Source organism: Gobio gobio (assembly GCF_949357685.1).
Source record: "Gobio gobio genome assembly, chromosome: 2".
Lineage (NCBI taxonomy): Eukaryota > Metazoa > Chordata > Actinopteri > Cypriniformes > Gobionidae > Gobio > Gobio gobio.
The window spans coordinates 38768852-38788141 of record NC_137098.1 but is presented as its reverse complement, the minus strand read 5'-3'; the positions used below and the strand labels follow the sequence as shown (position 1 = coordinate 38788141).

General features: G+C 36.9%; 1 protein-coding gene across 2 annotated transcripts in view; it reads right to left on the bottom strand.

Moving 5' to 3' along the window:
- Positions 1-19290, bottom strand: part of vps35 (VPS35 retromer complex component) — a 44089-nt gene that overhangs the window by 23520 nt on the left and 1279 nt on the right. For both annotated transcript variants that reach the window (XR_013816103.1, XM_079811144.1), the window contains exons 2-10: positions 18170-18268; positions 12853-12949; positions 12224-12347; positions 5542-5724; positions 5065-5278; positions 2196-2279; positions 1956-2065; positions 1676-1772; positions 1424-1572 (exon numbers count right to left, since the gene is read on the bottom strand). Coding sequence is in view for 1 of the 2 variants with exons in the window: in XM_079811144.1 (XP_079667270.1) it covers positions 1424-1572; positions 1676-1772; positions 1956-2065; positions 2196-2279; positions 5065-5278; positions 5542-5724; positions 12224-12347; positions 12853-12949; positions 18170-18268 (1157 nt within the window). In the remaining variant the exon portion in view is untranslated. The remainder of the gene's footprint in view (positions 1-1423; positions 1573-1675; positions 1773-1955; positions 2066-2195; positions 2280-5064; positions 5279-5541; positions 5725-12223; positions 12348-12852; positions 12950-18169; positions 18269-19290) is intronic.

The following is a 19290-nucleotide window of genomic DNA, read 5'->3' as shown; positions in this document are numbered from 1 at the left end:
CTTACAAATGAGAGCAATAGAAGCAACTACAACAGTCAGAGGCTACAGTATGCAAGTGCTGTAACAAGTCTCAGTTAATCTAACAGAACACACAGGATTTTTTTTTTTTTTTTTTTTAATAAATAAATTAGACAGACAGAAAAATGAATAGAATGTTAAGTGCTATTCTTGATTGGTCAGGTGCTGCTGGAAGAGATGCGTCTTTAGATGTTTTTTGAAATAAATCTGTGATAATTGTGTGATAATTATCACAGATAATTATCATCTGTGATAATTATCTTGATTGACAAAATGTTTAAGTATCATGAACTTTAGCTAATCACAGTGCTTGTTTTTTGAGAAAATCCCAAATCCTCGCCCTATAAATTGGTTTACACTGATTCTTAATACATGGATTAAAGTTATTCAGTCAAGTAGTCCCAACCTTTTGTCCATGAACCCCCCCCCCCTCCCCACCGCACTTATAAGAAACTCTGAGGACTAACCCCCCACCCCACCCCCACCGCACATTTTCGGATAAGTGGCAGATCATTTGGAGCATTCCTAGTAATTATACGGAAAGGTTTTTCGTATCCATGTTTGACCTAAAAGCAATAAACACTGCAAACCCCCCTGCGAACTCTGGCGCCCCCCTAGCAGCGCGAGTAGCGCTTTGAGCTTTTTTTAAGGCTTATTGACAACTCTTTTAAACATCAAACACACCCCACGCTTTATTTTCTCATGTGCTGCACGGATATATTTTACTCCCTGCTGGGAGTGGAAGCAGTGCTCTGCACACACGTGCCGCTGTCACACATTGACACAAAACATGAAACACAAAATAAAGTACTGGTACTGATAAAATGTGGAACCACACTGTTTTTAATAGCAGGGTATAGCAATACCATTCTAGTACTGGTTTATCATGCATCACTAACACAGACTGTTCCTTTCACTAACTCAAGAGAAAATGGGTGAATACTGATTTATCCTATGGAAATCCACTGGAAAACAATGTATTTATTTTATGATTAATATTATTATTTTAATGTTAGTATTGATAGAAATATGATTGAAATAATAGTCCAGAAACATGAGATGGCTTTGATTTAATGGTCAAAAAGTAATCTAAATATAAAAACAGTAACCAAAAATGTAATTGCAATATTTTCAATTGGTTCTATCTTCCTTGCATATATTTTTTCATTTATTGCCACCTACACAGTGACTATGCTGAAATATAAATAAAGTATCAGCAAAGTTAGGTCTCACAGACATGTTCCCAAGTAACTGTTCCTTAGTAGCAAAATAACATTAAATACAGAAATCAAGCACTACAATCATCCAGCAACACACTAGCTGTGATAAAGAGAGAGTGGGTGTTACTTGTATCATGTGCTGATCTGCCAAATGGTGTGAGAAAAACAGTGTAACTAATACTCACTGTTCCAGGTTGAGTTTGTTGAAAATCTCCACAGTACTTTCCAACACTTTATCCACATAGTCCACACGATCAGGATAGCACTTCATGGCCAGATTGATGAGAGACACTTGGAGTGAAACAACATCTTCAGATGGCATGTCCTGACGAGACTGATGGGGGGGGGGGGGGGGGGGGGGGGGCAACATTAAACATTTATATTTGAGCTAGAGATTTTACTAAATTACCCAATATTTGAATGAAGCCACCGCATACCTGTATGACAGTTGCCACTTGCTGTGAGAAGATATCAAACAGCTTGATTTCAGCAGGGATTCCAGGTCCATCTTCTCTGTGAGCAAACAAGGCCAACCTGTGGGATGAGACAACAGTCCAATTAGATACTATATACGGAGGGCTAAAAACATGTTTGTAAAATTTAGCCACGCTTTTTCTTTGGATTGTATAACAAACCAAGTGGCATTTATTTGAAAGAACAGATAATGTATGGCAATAATAGGCATCCGTCAAGTCCATGAGTGGAACAACAAGCCACCTGTCAATAAGAGCAATAATGATGTTCTTGACGTTCACGTTTTGGTGCAGTTCGGCACAGGAGCGAAGGAAAGGGTTCAAAGTCTGTAGGTGGAACTCATCTGGAAAGACCTGCAGAAAAATAAAGTGCAGACAAAATTGTGAGTGCGTTACTACTTGAAGACATGGAATGCATGTTCAAAGAAAGACTCCTACAGTCGAGTACAACAAGATGATGAGTGATGGTCTGGTATTTCTGTACCTGTATGATGCACTCCATGAGGTATTCCTGTGCTAGAGGGTCTCTACAGTTCACCACCTGCTCCAAGATCCCAGACAGCACGATCTGTGTGGAGTCGACACATATTTACTGTATGCCTGGTTAGTGCTGCCAAATCCTTTTGCAAATCCAAACAAGACAACTGCAAATCACAGCACAAGTCTACAAATGTCTGCCTACAGTTTACAGCATTATGCTGCTTTAAAGCCACTAAATGTTGAAAAGTTCTTGTCGGTGGGGATTCTACATCTGCAGTATACCATATACCAGTGGCGTGGGTTGGTGAAATTAAAACAAATCTCCATCTGCTATCAGTGTTTAAACTGATGAAAATAAGTTGACTATTAACAGCTGAACATCAGTTCACAAATAAAATAAATTGTTTAAATTGTGCCTTTAGTTATTATTTTGGAATAAATTTAAAAATGCTTAAACTAACTTGATGAGATTTACACTTGGTTTTAATGAATAACTATTAAGTAGAACTATTATGTAATAATGAATAATTATTACATAGTTAATTTAAAAATACAAAAAAGAATTGTATTTGGTTTCTCCATTTTATTTTCCATAAGTCTCTTATACTCACCAAGACCACATGTATTTGATAAAAAATATTGTGAAAAATAATATCGGAATATTGTGAAATATTACAATTTAAAAAAAACTCCTCTCTCTAAATATTTTATATTATAAAATGTAATTTATTCCCGTGATGACAAAGCTAAATTTTTAGCATCATTACTCTAGTCTTCAGTGTCACATGATCCTTCAGAAATCATTCTTTTATGCTGATTTGTTTTCTGTTTCTTTACTTTTTTTACCATTTCGTTATATTATCAATGTTGAAAGCAGGTGTGCGGTTTAATATTTTTGTGGAACAATCATTTAAAAATGCATTTATAAAAGCTGTTGTCACAGTTAATTAAGATTTGAGCAATGTTTATAATTTGTATATTATATGTGTATAATTTATAGTAGTTTTAGAGACGTCTTTGATATTTACTTTACTATGATACTACTTTACAGATATTCATGTCAAGCACGGGAATAGAATACGGGTTTGGGATTTTTAAGTATTAAAGCCACTACTGTAAGCTGCTGTGTGAGCAGAAAATTTAGAGAATCAGATCTGTAAGTAAATGCGGTTTAAAAGTACATTTCCAAACGGTGTGAGCGTAGGCATAGAAAAGCAAGTGGTTTGCCATTGATTGGTGTTGCGCACAGCACTACATACACAAATTGAAATGGCTTGAAATATTATTGTAAATTTGTCTAATTTTAATAACGTCGGTAGGCTGTACAACAAAGGAATGGAAATTGACTTTGCGCTTTCTGCAGGAAACTGGGGCAGTATTCACAAAACATCTTAAGGCTAAAAGTAGCTCCTAACTTGCCGATTTAGGAGAAACTCTTAAAAATAATGGCCGTGTCAGTCCTAATTTTAGGACTCCTACATTTTTGCTCTAATAGTATATCACAAAGCATTTTAGCACTAAAATCAGCTCCTAAATCTGTGAAACGTTAGGAGTAGTCAAGAGGACTCAAGCACGGGAATAGAATTCAGGTTTGGGATTTTGGGATGTTTAAGTATTAAAGCCACTACTGTAAGCTGCTGTGTGAGCAGAACATTTAGAGAATAAGATCTGTAAGTAAATGCGGTTTAAAAGTACATTTCCAAACGGTGTGAACGTAGGCATAGAAAAGCAAGTGGTTTGCCATTGATTGGTGTTGCGCACAGCACTTCATACACAATCCTGAATCCCCGGCTGGGCAGAGAGTGGGTAGTCGAGGTGGTGGAGGGATGCAGAAAGCTGTGGAGGTAACTAGGTGATTCGGTTGTGTATACTGTATCCTCTCAAGCTGATTAACTTAGATAGTGCTCCTCCCGAACTTTGTTTTTAAAACAAAGCTGACAATTAGCTGAACATATACAGTATATTAGTGACATTTAGCCTACTTGTTAAAATCTTTATTTGAATATGGCAACATTCTTTTTTTTTTTTTTTTTTTTCTATTTGAATATGGCAATATGATATGTTCTATAATATTTTACTCCTCCCCCATCAGCCAATCTCTGTGGGCATAGTTAGTAAGCGAGATGACATCATCCATAGCAACAAGCTCAACCCTGCCCTTTCTCTTAGCTTAAGACTTCTTTCTGTTCCTTAGTAAAAGTTGCTCTCAGCAGCTTTGTGAATAGGTTAAGAGAAAACTCTTAGCCAAGACCTTTTACTGCTATTTAGGAGTACTCTTAGTGCTAAGATAAAATGTTTTGTGAATACGGCCCCTGATCTCTAGTGATGTGTCCAAGTTTGTATGAACATATGCTAGTAAAGGGTGAGACAACTGGCAAGCCATGTGACCCAGCTACATTAATCTGTAAGCCATTAGCTATAAGTATGAAGGTGAAATACAGATTTTTAATTTAGCTATATCAAGCTAAACATTTTCATTTACCTCAGAATAAAAAGCTTAAAGTACATCTAACAAACTGCTTTGCAGACACAATGTGATGCATATGTATGAGTGCTTGAATTTAAAAATCAAATGAGACCATATTGAGTACATCACATTGTTAATTCATGAACGTGAATGTAGAGAGCTTTAACAAACAGCTTTCAAAGGGCCATCAAAAGATGCTGTAACCTCTTACGCAGTTGTCACGTCATCAATGGCTCTTTTACCCAGTGATTATGCTAAGTGCTAGCTTGAGGTTCCCAATGTTAGCCACAAATAAACAGGTAAATCAAGGTCAAATCTAATTTCAATGCACCCTTTTAAACCTTTAAAAGAGCCCTATGGGCTTTGCAGAAAGATCATTAATCTGCACTTCAGCACTGAAACATACCTGTTTGTACTTTTCCACATTGACGCCTTCCAGCTGGCTCAGTCGGACCAGATTGGTCCCTACAAGGATACGCAGCTCTTGCCTCTCCTTCTCTCTCTTTTCTCGGTCCCTACTGTGTCCCTGATGCTGCATCCGCACCCACAGTTTATTCATCTCGGCAAAATTCAGCAGGACAAAGTCAATGGAGTCATTAATGTCTCCGGTCATCTCTTCCCTAAATCAAACAGGAAACCACATTGGTTATCCATTCAATCCTTGGCAGATAATGAGATTTTGTAGTGATTCATTGTGTCAAAAGCTGTCTAAGTGCTCTGTTAGCACTGAATGTGGGAAAATAAACCTTTTCTTGCAATGGATTAAATTGTAATTTAGTACGTAGGATTATGCTACGGTATCATTTAAATTGCTCAGTGTGAGTCACAACACTCAGAGGTACTTGAGGTGCAAATCACAGCCATTAGATACGGAGTGTCGTACTCAGCCTGCTCTCCATCATCAGGCAGGATGTTGCGCGTGCACTGCAGCAGGTAGTTTCTGAGGAACAAGCCCCGGAGTGGATGCTGCACCCCACGACACATTTCCACCAGGTCCTTCAGTATATCTTTGCGGGATTGGGGGAAAGATCGAACGTACACCACTCCGACAGTTATCAACAGGTACCTGAGAAGTCAGAGAGAGATTGGACAAGAAGTTAATAGGCAATACGATTCCCTGACTACAAAAAGTAGATAACAAAAGTACTTGAGGCCAGGGGTCCGTTCTTCGTACCTCGCTTAATACATCTGAGATGTCATACAGATCCCAGATCTTTTAATCGTGATAACTGATCTCTGGCTAATTTGGTTCTTCAAACGAATTTGCGGATTGGATTAAAATATCTGGATTAAGTTATCTAAGATTACTGCACGTTCTTGTGTTCCCTGAAGAGGGCAGATGCATCGATACTCGTAATGATGTAATGACATCATATAATTAAAAAAAGCCACCTGGCAAAAAAACTTGACAAATTACACAAAAAAACTCACGAATTTCTGAACCTTTATAAGGAAACAGCCAAATGACCAAACCAACATAAAAGTTATAGTAGATGAATGATAAATGTTTTTTTAAAAACATTATTCCCAATTATTTATATTCACGATTTTATAGTATTTGCACACCCTTTACATTTTTATTTAAATGTTGTAATTAGCAATTATTTTTTATTAAATTTGAAGCAGATTTGTTACGTGGCCGCATTAATTAAAGTTTCTAAAGGGTCAAGATAAAGTTATCTGCGTCTGTTGCACTGCATCAAGCCACTCCCATAATATCCGTCATCACTTAAATTAATGCACGGCTCAGAGTAACTGTACAGCATGTGTGTAAAACTCCAATAAAATTATAAAGTAATTATTTCATCACAAATAAATCTCTCAATCAAGTGGCTGTGTCTATAGTATTATACAGAACATAATATATTATTTTCAAATACATTTTTATATTATTATTATTATTTAAAATTATTATTGCCCCTGGTTCAGTAAGGAACTCTTGTAATAAAGTAGCAGTGGCTGGGACACATTTTTAAGTATCACCTCAAGATACCCCTGTTTACATGAAATAAGCAGCTCACAAGCAGGTTTAAGCTTACGGACCTGTTGCTATGACAGCAAGACCAGGGTGAGCTTCAAAGAACCAAACAATCCAAGATCATGCCAAATCGTCAACGATCAAATCCAGCTAACTGAGTTAGCGACGTACGAAGAACGGACCCCAGATCAGAGAACGTCAAAACAAATAATATTGAGCCTCAAAATAAAATGATGGATGTACTCATAAAGCATATACACATAAAGATGTGCGTTTCACACTGAATACAGCATTTATCAGAACAGTCTTTTGCAACACAAGCAAGTCAAATGAAATAAAAAGACATCTGCCAAGCTCCACAGTAACAAGCACGCAAACACTTTTTTCTGTGAGTCTGACTGAATTCAGATGATTTAAGCAGTTTATTTAGCAACACTCTGGTCTTTGAATTCTGTCTGTGTAGAATAATTACCAGTTGGATGTAGTATGTTTGTAATAATTCTTAAACAAGGTATCTGCATGTTTAGAGGGAAGGAAATCGAAGACATTTTAATGCAAATTTAAAAAAAAAAAACATTTAATACTACATCATTACATTCAGATCAACTGAATGAATGGTGATTAAGGCGGGGCAAGGTTTTCTTTTAAAATCTTACATTTTTACATTTGCATTTTTATGATTTTCTTTTGATGATTTTTTATATTCTCAGAAGGCTCATTAAAGTGATTAAGCCATTAACAAACCGCAGCTGTTGCGATGTCCGTTAGAAATGTTCAATGCAGGAAATAAAATAACAAAAAAATGCAGAAAAAATGACAAATAATTATGTTTCTTGCATAGAGGTTTTCATTAAATTACTTCACAGATGAATAATATTGAATTACATAAAATTAACAAGTAATGCATATTAATAAAAACTATATTTAATAAATAATTTACACAAACAAACCTATTAAATAAAAAGTAATCAGGCTTTCCAATGTTACATTTCAGAGGGTGAGCTATTTAGGCTGAACCGATTTCCTAGAATGAACGTGATTTTCAGACCTTTTAGAATGTCAGATTAGCAGAGAATGTTTGATTATCCCCATCAGCTCACACAGCTGTAAAACTGTGCACGCAAACATTAAAAACACCCACTGAACCATATGGATGGGCTACACTGTAACTTGGACTCCCAATCCTAGTCTATAGCAATGGCAAAACAGAATCTGAATCAGAGCATATACCGTGAAATGGCACACGCTCAAAAGTTGATTATCGATTCTTGTGCCCACCCGACAAAAACGAGCTCTGAATGACAATGACAAAGTGCCACTGATGGAATGATGTAATTTACATACATTTAGCCCGTTTACCTCAGGACCTAATTAACCTGGTAGAGTGCAAATGTCCTTCATCAATGAATTCAAGACCCCATAAACATTCAGACCATTTCTGTTATCCTGGTTTTTACGGTTTGACTTTTTTTAATAGATCAACTGTATTGGCTTCTAGCAGATTAAGATACTTATTTAAGAGAGAAACCACTTCAATGATGCAGTCCATATAGAAAGATAGCAAGTGAAATGAGAGGAGGCAAAGCACCACTGGAAGCTGCTCAAGTATAAGTTATCAACTAGATCACAATTCCTTCAATGAGAGGCGTGGGTAGAACGGATAGCGGGCACAATGCCATGAAAAGGCTGCAGTTGAGTCAGAACTGGAGTGCACATTTCACTGAACGTGAGTGTGAGCGCCATATGCTGCCCAAAAGGATGCTGCCTATACCAATGATGGCCAACTCCTGATAACCATTTTATAACTTTTGGCAGTTAGACACTCAAGTGGAGCAAGCCAGCAATCACTTTTCTGCAGGTTTTTTTATTATTATTTTGTATCTAGTTTACTGTATAAAATCAGTTTTTATTTGGCAAAAACACTGTTGGTGGCTGTATTTGCTTTCAGTGTTAATTTTGCTGATGTATAATTTGTCATAGACAAAAATCTATTGACCCTTTTCATCCAAAAATAAGAAGCGGAAGAGGAGGCGAAAATGCTAGGGAGAGACCAGAATTAATCTTTTTCCCTAGTAGGGAGAAGGGCTCTACAATGCGACTGAAAATCACTGCGTGCGAATGTGAAAAAAATATTCAGGAGCACCAGATTTCTTGAACGCAATGGCCGATCAGATGTGTTTAAACTAGACTTGTTGCAATGCTTCAAAGTTTGCTGCATGCATGCAAAGTTTCTGACCGTATAAAGGTTAAAAAGACCCAAGAAATCATTTTAAAGAGTCAAGTATTGCCCTGTAATGGGATGGTTCATTTCTGTCTTGATCAGAAGGTGCTCCTAAATTTTTGACTGTGCTCCTAAATATTTTAAAGAAATGTAAGCCTTAAGCACTGTAGGGGGGTTATATGCGCATATATGAATGCAACATACTGATCTACCCAGTGGGTTAATAGCATACACTGGCTGCATGGCTTATAAAACGTTTAAAAAAAGTGAGAAACATCTGTGAGAAAGAGAAGAACAGACATATGGATACATTTCACATTTCAATGAAAACAACGCCATTTGTAAACTGTGTGGAGTGACAATCTCAGAAAAAAAACAAAAAATTAACAGTGTAATACAGGGGTCGACATGGCCCAGGCCAGGACAGTTGAAGGAATTGACAAAAAGTTTATCATGCATTTGCATGTGTTTTGCCAATTTACATAAATCAATTTTAAACTATTCAAGTGCAAGATGACGTGCAAGAGAACTCAATTCGAATGATATTTAGTTGACTAAAACTAAAACAATTCAGATGCCATTTCAGGCAAACGGCTTGCTTCGCTTAAGCATTGTTTGTCTATGCGGTTTAAAATGAGCCTTATTCAAAAGGTTTCTGTTTTTTCTTCAAACAGATGCACTCAACCAATCTGTTTCAGCACATACTTCCTCAATAAAGATAACAGGTCAAAGAAGGAGCTCTACAAAAATCAAACATCTTTCCAACTGTGCTCTCACTCGCATCCTCCTCTTATTTTTCTCTCTCCCATCCACAAAGCTCACGTTCAGTCGATACTAATTTACAAAGCTCAATTAACTACTGCAGTGTAAAGAAAAATAATTAACACTTATGAATCTATGCTCAAGAGTAAATTTAATTATCTTTCTAAAATAGTATATTTTTCAATGTATTGTATCAAAGTTCCAGAAGAAATTCCAGTATCATGACAACACTAAATCCTATTTCTTTAAATCTAGATTAAATCTAACTAGATTGATTGAACTGAGCACATCATTAATGGGTTTCCCCGATTACATGATGTTTTACAAGACGTCTCTCCTTTTATTAGTCAGCAGAGGCAGGTGCAGTGTAAGCAATCCTACTTTGAGTCTTTAAAAACGGCAAGATTATGCAATACAATACTTACACACTCATGAACATTTATAACATTATTAACGGCACTTGTCATTACCAATAATATAGAAGGTTTAGAAAACACCATTCACTCATTCATTTACAGTCCGTCCTCAACATGTTATAATCGTAACTAAAGCATTATAAGACTATAATATTATGAATAATTTCCCCTTCCTTTACAATAAATTAATCAGTATCGCATGCAAATCTACAGGTGCTAGATCAAAAAGTTGATTTATTTCACTAATTCCATTCAAAAAGTGAAACTTGCATATTATATTCATTCATTACACACAGACTAATATATTTCAAATGTTTAATTATTTTAATTTTGATGATTATAATTGACAACTAAGTAAATTCCCAATTTCAGTATCTCAGAAAATTAGAATATTACTTAAGACCAATACAAAGAAAGGATTTTTAGAAATCTTGGCCAACTGAAAAGTATGAACATGAAAAGTATGAGCATGTACAGCACGCAATACTTAGTTTTGCCTGAATTACTGCAGCAATGTGGCGTGGCATGGAGTCGATCAGTCTGTGGCACTGCTCAGGTGTTATGAGAGCCCAGGTTGCTCTGATAGTGGCCTTCAGCTCTTCTGCATTGTTGGGTCTGGCATATCGCATCTTCCTCTTCACAATACCCCATAGATTTTCTTCAGGCGTTAAAGTCAGGCGAGTTTGCTGGCCAATTAAGAACAGGGATACCATGGTCCTTAAACCAGGTACTGGTTGCTTTGGCACTGTGTGCAGGTGCCAAGTCCTTTCGGAAAATGAAATCTGCATCTCCATAAAGTTGGTCAGCAGCAGGAAGCATGAAGTGCTCTAAAACTTCCTGGTATACGGCTGTGTTGACCTTGGACCTCAGAAAACACAGTGGACCAACACCAGTAGATGACATGGCACCCCAAACCATCACTGACTGTGGAAACTTTACACTGGACCTTAAGCAACGTGGAATGTGTGCCTCTCCTCTCTTCCTCCAGACTCTGGGACCCTGATTTCCAAAGGAAATGCAAAATTTACTTTCCTCAGAGAACATAACTTTGGACCACTCAGCAGCAGTCCAGACCTTTTTGTCTTTAGCCCAGGCGAGACGCTTCTGACGCTGACTGTTGTTCAAGAGTGGCTTGACACAAGGAATGCGACAGCTGAAACCCATGTCTTGCATACGTCTGTGCGTAGTGGTTCTTGAAGCACTGACTCCAGCTGCAGTCCACTCTTTTTGAATCTCCCCCACATTTTTGAATGGTTTTTGTTTCACAATCCTCTCCAGGGTGTGGTTATCCCTATTGCCTGTACACTTTTTTCTACCACATATTTTCCTTCTCTTCACCTCTCTATTAATGTGCTTGGACACAGAGCTCTGTGAACAGCCAGCCTCTTTTGCAATGACCTTTTGTGTCTTGCATCTTTTGGACAACTGTCAAGTCAGCAGTCTTCCCCATGATTGTGTAGCCTACAGAACTAGACTGAGAGACCATTTAAAGGCCTTTGCAGGTGTTTTGAGTTAATTAGCTGATTAGAGTGTGGCACCAGGTGTCTTCAATATTGAACCTTTTCACAATATTCTAATTTTCTGAGATACTGAATTTGGGATTTTCCTTAGTTGTCAGTTATAATCAAAATTCTCAAAATTAAAAGAAATAAACATTTTAATTATATCAGTCTGTGTGTAATGAATGAATATAATATTTTTGAACGGAATTAGTGAAATAAATCAACTTTTTGATGATATTCAAATTATATGACCAGCACCTGCATAAGCTTTTTGTGCTATCAAGAAAGAACACAAATGTTGCCCAGGGCACATTTGCTGTTAATGAAAATTGACTCTGTGTAATAGAACGAATTAAGAGAGTTAAGATGTTAGATTAGGTATTGACTTGCTACTAACTCAACAAGTGAAGGCACTGATAAACAGCTGGTGGTACAATTGGACTAGCTAAAAGGGAGAGAGTGCAGGAAAGAGAGAACAAGGGAGACTCTGCGGGAGAATATAGAATTAGCAGTGCCTCAAGAAAAAGTGTACTCATTAAATTTTTCATTTATAAATTCTTGATCTTAATAAGATCACCAAATGCAGTCAGTCAATTTTATTTTATTGTTACAATGTGACTAAAATGGCAAAATCTTGAAAATGTTTTACAATCACACTATTTAGGGAGATTTACTAATATACTCACAGTCTAGGGATGATGTTCCCTGCATATTGAACAAGCTCATAGAGGTCAGCAACCTTGCGGCCTTTGGCAAACTCATCTGTCAAATAGACCTCCAGGTAATGCAGCTCATCCGAGATGGCCATGTCTACAAGTAGAACAATCAAATGAAACCTTGACAGATGACATATAGTGTATAGCAGCTGTTAAATTGACATTACAATACAGAACACCATTTCAAATTCATACTGTTAAACTTAAAGGCCCACTCATACCAAGAACGATAACTCTAAAGATAATTATATCAGCATCCACACCAGCAGACGATATTGTTCCGTTTATTCTTCGCACGTGCTTTTCTGCTGCTTTAAATGATCGAGTTTGTTACAGCAGGACTGATTCTGATTGGCTGACAATGTTTTTATCATTCATCAGCTGGATAAAATCGTTCTGAATGTGATTCCAACAATATCGTTTCTCTATATCATTATCATTATAGCTGTGGTGTGAACTCTGCTATTCTTTAATATTGAGAACGATATTTAGAACCATCTTTATCTTTATAGTTATTAATCGCTCTTGGTGTGAACGGGCCTTAAGGGTGCAAATGTGTTCTGTTCTATTTAAGAACATAATGCAATTTAAACACATACAGAGTTCGTAGTAGCTCTTGGGAGAAAGCATTGAAGTCCTCAACTCTCCCAACATATTTGAGGCATGTTTCAGTGCATCCATCAGCTTGTTCTTGTCCTGAATGAAGGAATATAAAATGCTCATAAACAGAGATTAAGGTGAAGCTTTGTCACTGTCTTGAGAAACACCTTAACCCCCTGGAGTCGGCGGTCGCGCTGGTGCGATCGGCTCTCTTTTTTTCTTATCAGTGCCCAAGAGACTCAAATAACTCTGTCGTGTTTTAGCATTCAGGCAAGTGTTATACATCACTATAATCAGTTAAGTTTCTTTTTTTTTTTGTACAGTCACAATAAAAACGAAATGTTTTGTTTTTTGCAAAATAAAGACGTTCATTCAGATAGTCTTCAGAAAAGGAACTCTAGCTTTGTGAATACTTGTCTCACAAACATGAGACATTTGTCTTAAGAAAGGTGAAATGTCAGGGTTTTAAACAATGTAAACCAAATCGAAAACAAATATTCTGTGTTTATGTAATCTGTTCGAAAAGCGATACATGTCAGTCACCCGCGAGCTACTTCATTATCCACTAATGAGACCACGCCCACGGAGCATGCGCTCTTTCAGATTCAAATACTGACGATCCAGAGTCGACGCCCACACATCAACTCATACAAACATCTAGAGAATCGCTGTAACGTTACTTCAGCTACATAGTTTTGAGACGTTGAGGAATAATCCTGGATTTATTCTGCTCATGAAAAGCTGTTCATTTCTAAGAGCAAAGGATTCCGCCGCTGATTGTAAGGTCAGTTTATTCTGTTAGCATCTGTGAATATTAAATGCAAAAAGACAGCTTAAATATGAATTCTGTTGCAACATTAAATGACATACACGTAAGACTGTTCAGACAAGACTTATTTTAGAGTCCTGCACGGGCCTCAAAACTAGGCCCTAGCCCGGCCCTGGCCCGAGACGCTGAGGCCCTAGCCTGGCCCGTGTCCGACAGCTCATCAAAATAATCAGCACGAGTCCGACTGAGCCCGTGTTTTTTTTTTATCCTCCCTATTACACATTAGTTGCAGCCATTAAAATAGTTCAGTTTTTTTTTTTATGTCAAAGCAGTTATATTTCGTTTTGTTTCTTTATTAAGTTAATTTAGAAGCATTTTGTTGCTTGTTAAATTAAAGTTGTTATTTAAAGTGATGACCAAGCGGCCAGCGGCCGACAGTGAGTTAACCCAACGCTTTAGCCTCTCAAATCAACACTTGTCAAAGTAGTTAGGCTATATTTTGTTTAGTTTCTTTGTTAAGTTAATTTAGACAAATGTTTGAAGCATTTTGTTGCTTGTTAAATTAAAGTTGTTATTTAAAGTGATGACCAAGCGGCCAGCGGCCGACAGTGAGTTAACCCAATGCTTTAGCCTCTCAAATCAACACTTGACTTGTCTTGCTTATAAAATCCATATAAAACACTAAAAGTATCGTTTAAACGTTTAGCCTACTATCACCACCATCACAGTAAAAAGGCATTTTTGACAAGATGAGGCAGGCAGATCGCAACGGCGCGCACAAACGAAACGGGCTACACAATCTAAACAAATAAAAAAATAAAAAACATGCTGGTTGTCTTACCTACCTCTCTGCGAAATTAATATAAATCCGATCTTCAATTCCCGTGCTATATGCACATTTAACGGAGTTCGTGTCAACGAAGGCAACCGATATGAGCATTTTATTCATCAGCTCATTTCAACATCAAAGACCGCATTATGAGTAGGGCTGTCACGATTATGAAATTTGGCTGACGATTAATTGTCCAATAAATAATTGCGATTATGACGATTAATTGTCTGTTTTAGGGCTTTGGCGATTAATTGTCATACAAATTGTTGTGATTATTTAATTGAATCCCTTGTAAGTTGTCACTTGCAATAACACATTAATACACTTAAAGCCTTTAAATATTAAAGTAATTTAATCAATGAAAAATATGTATCTTTCAGAAATGTGTACATTTAAAGAAACAATGTAAATGTATATGAAAGTATAAATAATAGAAACAATCACCATAAAGTTACCATAACACATAAAGGACTGTCAATATCTCATTCCAAACTAAAGTAAAATATAAATATATTTTACAACTTTGAAAATTCTGTAAATAACAGAAACAATGAATCACAAATATAAACTATGACCATAACAGAACGGGCCATAAAAATCAAATTCTGAAATAAAAACAATCATGCTCCTTAATGGCTTGGTAGATTACGGGAAAGAAACACTAGCATGTTGACTTTTTCTGGCTTAAGACAGCATCTAACTGGGGTGACAATGTTGCCAGCTGTACTGAAGATTCTTTCAGAAGCAGTACTTGTTGCACATATGCACATGTAGGCTACTTTCTCGCCAACTTGGAAATTAAAGGAAACCTATGTATGACACGTCAATTCGCTATGCCATTTTGGAGTGCTATCAAGACGCATAATCGCTTTTTAACGTGTTTATCAACGCCGTTTCAATCTATCCCCCTACACTGCCCCTACCCATCACACACACACACACACACACACACACACACACACACACACACACACACACACACACACACACACACTGCCCCTAAACCTACCCATCACAAGAAACATTCTGCATTTTTACATTTTCAAAAAAAAAACATAATTTAGTATGTTTATAAATCCATTTACATTCACGCGGAATCACACGGTATAGACATAGACGCGGAGATGATGGTTTGTTTCGGCGTACACATACAAGCGGAATCACACAGCGTAGACATACACGTGGAGATTATGGTTTGTTTCGGCGTACACATACAAGCGGAATCACACAGCGTAGACATACACGTGGAGATTATGGTTTGTTTCGGCGTACACATACAAGCGGAATCACACAGCGTAGACATACACGTGGAGATTATGGTTCGTTTCGGCGTACACATACAAGCGGAATCACACAGCGTAGACATACACGTGGAGATTATGGTTTGTTTCGGCGTACACATACACGCGGAATCACACAGCGTAGACATACACGTGGAGATGATGGTTTGTTTCGGCGTACACATACACGCGGAATCACACAGCGTAGACATACACGCGGATAGCTCAAAATGCGTACAGATAACACGCCATTTGGCTTTAGAAAGTTAAGCAAAGCCATGATGTCATGTTGATTGGCGTTGTCGTTTTCGGCTTTGAAACTAAATCCATCTTTGTTGAATAACTGGGCTGCACTAACTCAGGATGGAGAAATCAACAGGGCAATATAATTTGAACGTAATGCTCAGCGTAATGAATTCAGAGGGAGACCGGTAGAAGTAGAGTGCTGCAGGTACGTCGTTCATGAACGAATGATTCTTTAATATGACTCGGGACTACCGAGTTGTCTCAGAGAGTGATCCGTTCATTTTGTTGGCCGCGCGTGTGCGCAAAATCCCATAGGTTCTGTACATGAAACAGAAAATGTTAGTTCATCCCTCGAGTTCGGGTTGAGTCTTTCGTTCTTCCTGTCAGTCCTATAGTAGACAATGCTGTCAGAACCGGAAAGAGAAATTATTAGTTCATCTTTCGACGTTCCGCCGGGTCCGAGTCTTTCGTTCTTCCTGTTATGCTGAAATGACTCCATTTTTTTTTTTTTTTTCATTTTGCTGAACGAGATTCAAAGATCCGAGTCTGTAAAATGATCCGAACTTCCCGCTACTAACTACAGGGCCCCCTTGTGTCTTCTAATAGTGGGCAATAATAACGATCACCTGTAATGACCGCGATTAGACCAATTAATCGCGATCAAACGATTATTTTTATAATCGTGACAGGTCTAATTATGAGAACGAGCGACCTAAACACAGGTAAGAGCCTTTAGTCTCATTAGTTTTAATGAAGATGGTTGTGTTTTTGAGCATCTAAGACTTAGCTTATTTTCAGTTTCACTTGCGGCAGTTTGCGTGTTGGCTTGCTTTACTCATTTGTGGCGATGCGTGTTGCATAGCGCCATCCTCTAAACACTGTGCGAGCAGGTCTTGACAGTTGCGGACTCGCGATATCATGCTCTCATGTTGTTTCCAGCAGCGCAGCACATCTCATTGTTTCTTTTAATTATTGAATGTCTAAAATATAAAATGAAGGAGAAGCCTAAAAAGGCCCGAAGCCCGGCCCGCGTTTGAGGTATGACGGGAAAATTGGCCCGAAGCCCGGCTCTAGGGGCATAAAAAAGTCGGGGCCCGTCGGGCTCGGGCAGAAATGCAGGGCTCTAATTTATTTGGCTTGTTTTCGACAGATTATAATGTGTTTATTGTAATAGAGCCTAGTGTCAGATCTTTTATTCGCAAATGTCTGCTCAGATGCTATAAAAATAGTACCAGTCAAACGTATTTTGCTTCATATTGATGTTTAAATATTATAGCCTAATGGTATTTTTTTTTATTTAATATCAAAGTTTGTCAGAAATTATTCTGGAGTTTTGTTTTGTAGAAAGTGATTTTTTGTTTTGTAGAAAGATAATTGCTTTCTTTAAAGTGAATTTCGTTTTGTATAAATTGTATCTCAATTGTAATTATTTATTATAAACATTTTTTAGCATGAGACTACTTTTAAAAGCATAAAAAATAGTAAAAAAAAATGGACAATTTTTGTCTTGTTTCTAGTCTAAATATTTAAACATTCTTAAATCAAGATGCATTTACTAGATAAGTACAATTTCAACTAAATAAGAAGAGCATTTTTTTGCTCTCTCAGTCAGGTATGAAGCTCTTCTGTCTTGAAGTCTTTTGTCCTCTCAGGTGATACTCATCATTATTCATTAGATATCACGCCTCCTCCCATACTGGCTTTGCGAAGAAAAACTGTCTTACAAATTTGATCAAATCAGTTTGAAGCAAAAACTCTTGGCAACAACACCCATTATTCAAAAGTCTTGAGGACACATAGTATCTATTGTGTATTTTGAGGCCTTAATTTTAAAGCACATTTTTTTGTTTTTTCAAAAATCATGCATAACCATTTTTCTCTCAAAAATACAAGCATGTACATACATGTTGCTCACATATTATGGTAGCCCAGGTTGTGCTGAATACAGTGTAATTACACTTTTGCCATTCATGTGTTTATAAGCAACTGAAAAAAGCACAGATGTAAGAGCATGTCAAAACTTCTATAGGGCCCCAAAACAGCTCAGACTCCTAGGGGTTAAAGTGCCTATAAATAAAATCATTTTTTATTTTCCAATTTGATCAAATCAAGAGACATCACACTGCTAAGAAAATGAACAGGACTTGGGATGCAGGTTAGCAGCGTGTTGTAAACTTGCATGTACTCACCAGACAGCGCTTCATTTGAAATGACTGAACCTTGACAGCCTGCACAGCTTCATCCAACAGCTTCTCCTGCTCATCCTGGGGCGACTGCTGTGTGGTAGGCTGGAATAAACAGGTGCAGCAAGCCAAACAATCAAAATAGGATATGATGTCACCAAATTTTAAATTGTTAAAAAAGGTTTGAGGGTTTTGTTTTCCAACATCAACATTTTTTGCAACATTTGTATGTCTCTCCAGTCAAAAGCTTGGATACAAAATGAGTACCCCTATCTACATCTTTCTGTTCTAAAGTTGAACATATTGGTAAGAAATATTATTACAATTTAAAATAACTGTTTTAATATATATTTAAAATGCAATTAATTTCTGTGATGGCAAAGCTGAATTTTCAGTGTCACATGACCCTTCAGAAATCATTCTAATATGATGATTTGGTGCTTAATTATCATTTCGGTCACACTTTATATTAGGCGTCTTTAACTTCTATGTACTTCAATGAAGAAAAAAAAAAACAAAAACAAAAAAGGTACAGTGTACTTATTGTGTTCATGTTATATTCCAGAACCCGTTTGCTGCTATTGAGGTGGGATGTGGTTAAGGTTAGGGACAGGTTTGGTGGTATGGATAGGTTTAAGGGTGGATTAACAGTGTAATTATAGATGTAATTACATTTTTTTTTTTTTTGCAGCTGTAATTACATGCAGGTATTTTTTTTTTTTGAGCACAATGTCAAATCATGTACACAATAAGATAATTGTATCAAATTATTAATATAAATTAGTACATAGCAGTTCAAGACACTTAATATAAAGTGTGACCAACATTTCCTATTATCAATGTTGAAAATGATTGTGCTGCTTAATATTTTTTTTCAAGATTCTTTGAAGGATAGAAATGTCAAAACAACAGCATTTAATTGAAACAGAAATCTTTTATAAAACATGTAAATACATGTTTTATAAAAGATTTCTGTTTCAATTAAATGCTGTTGTTTAAATTGTTGTTTCAATTAAATTCAGTCACTTTTGATCAATTTAATGTGTCCTTGTTGAATGCTGAAAAAAAACCTTACTGACCCACACATTTTGAACAGTAGTGTATATGTCTATACAAGGACACTTACA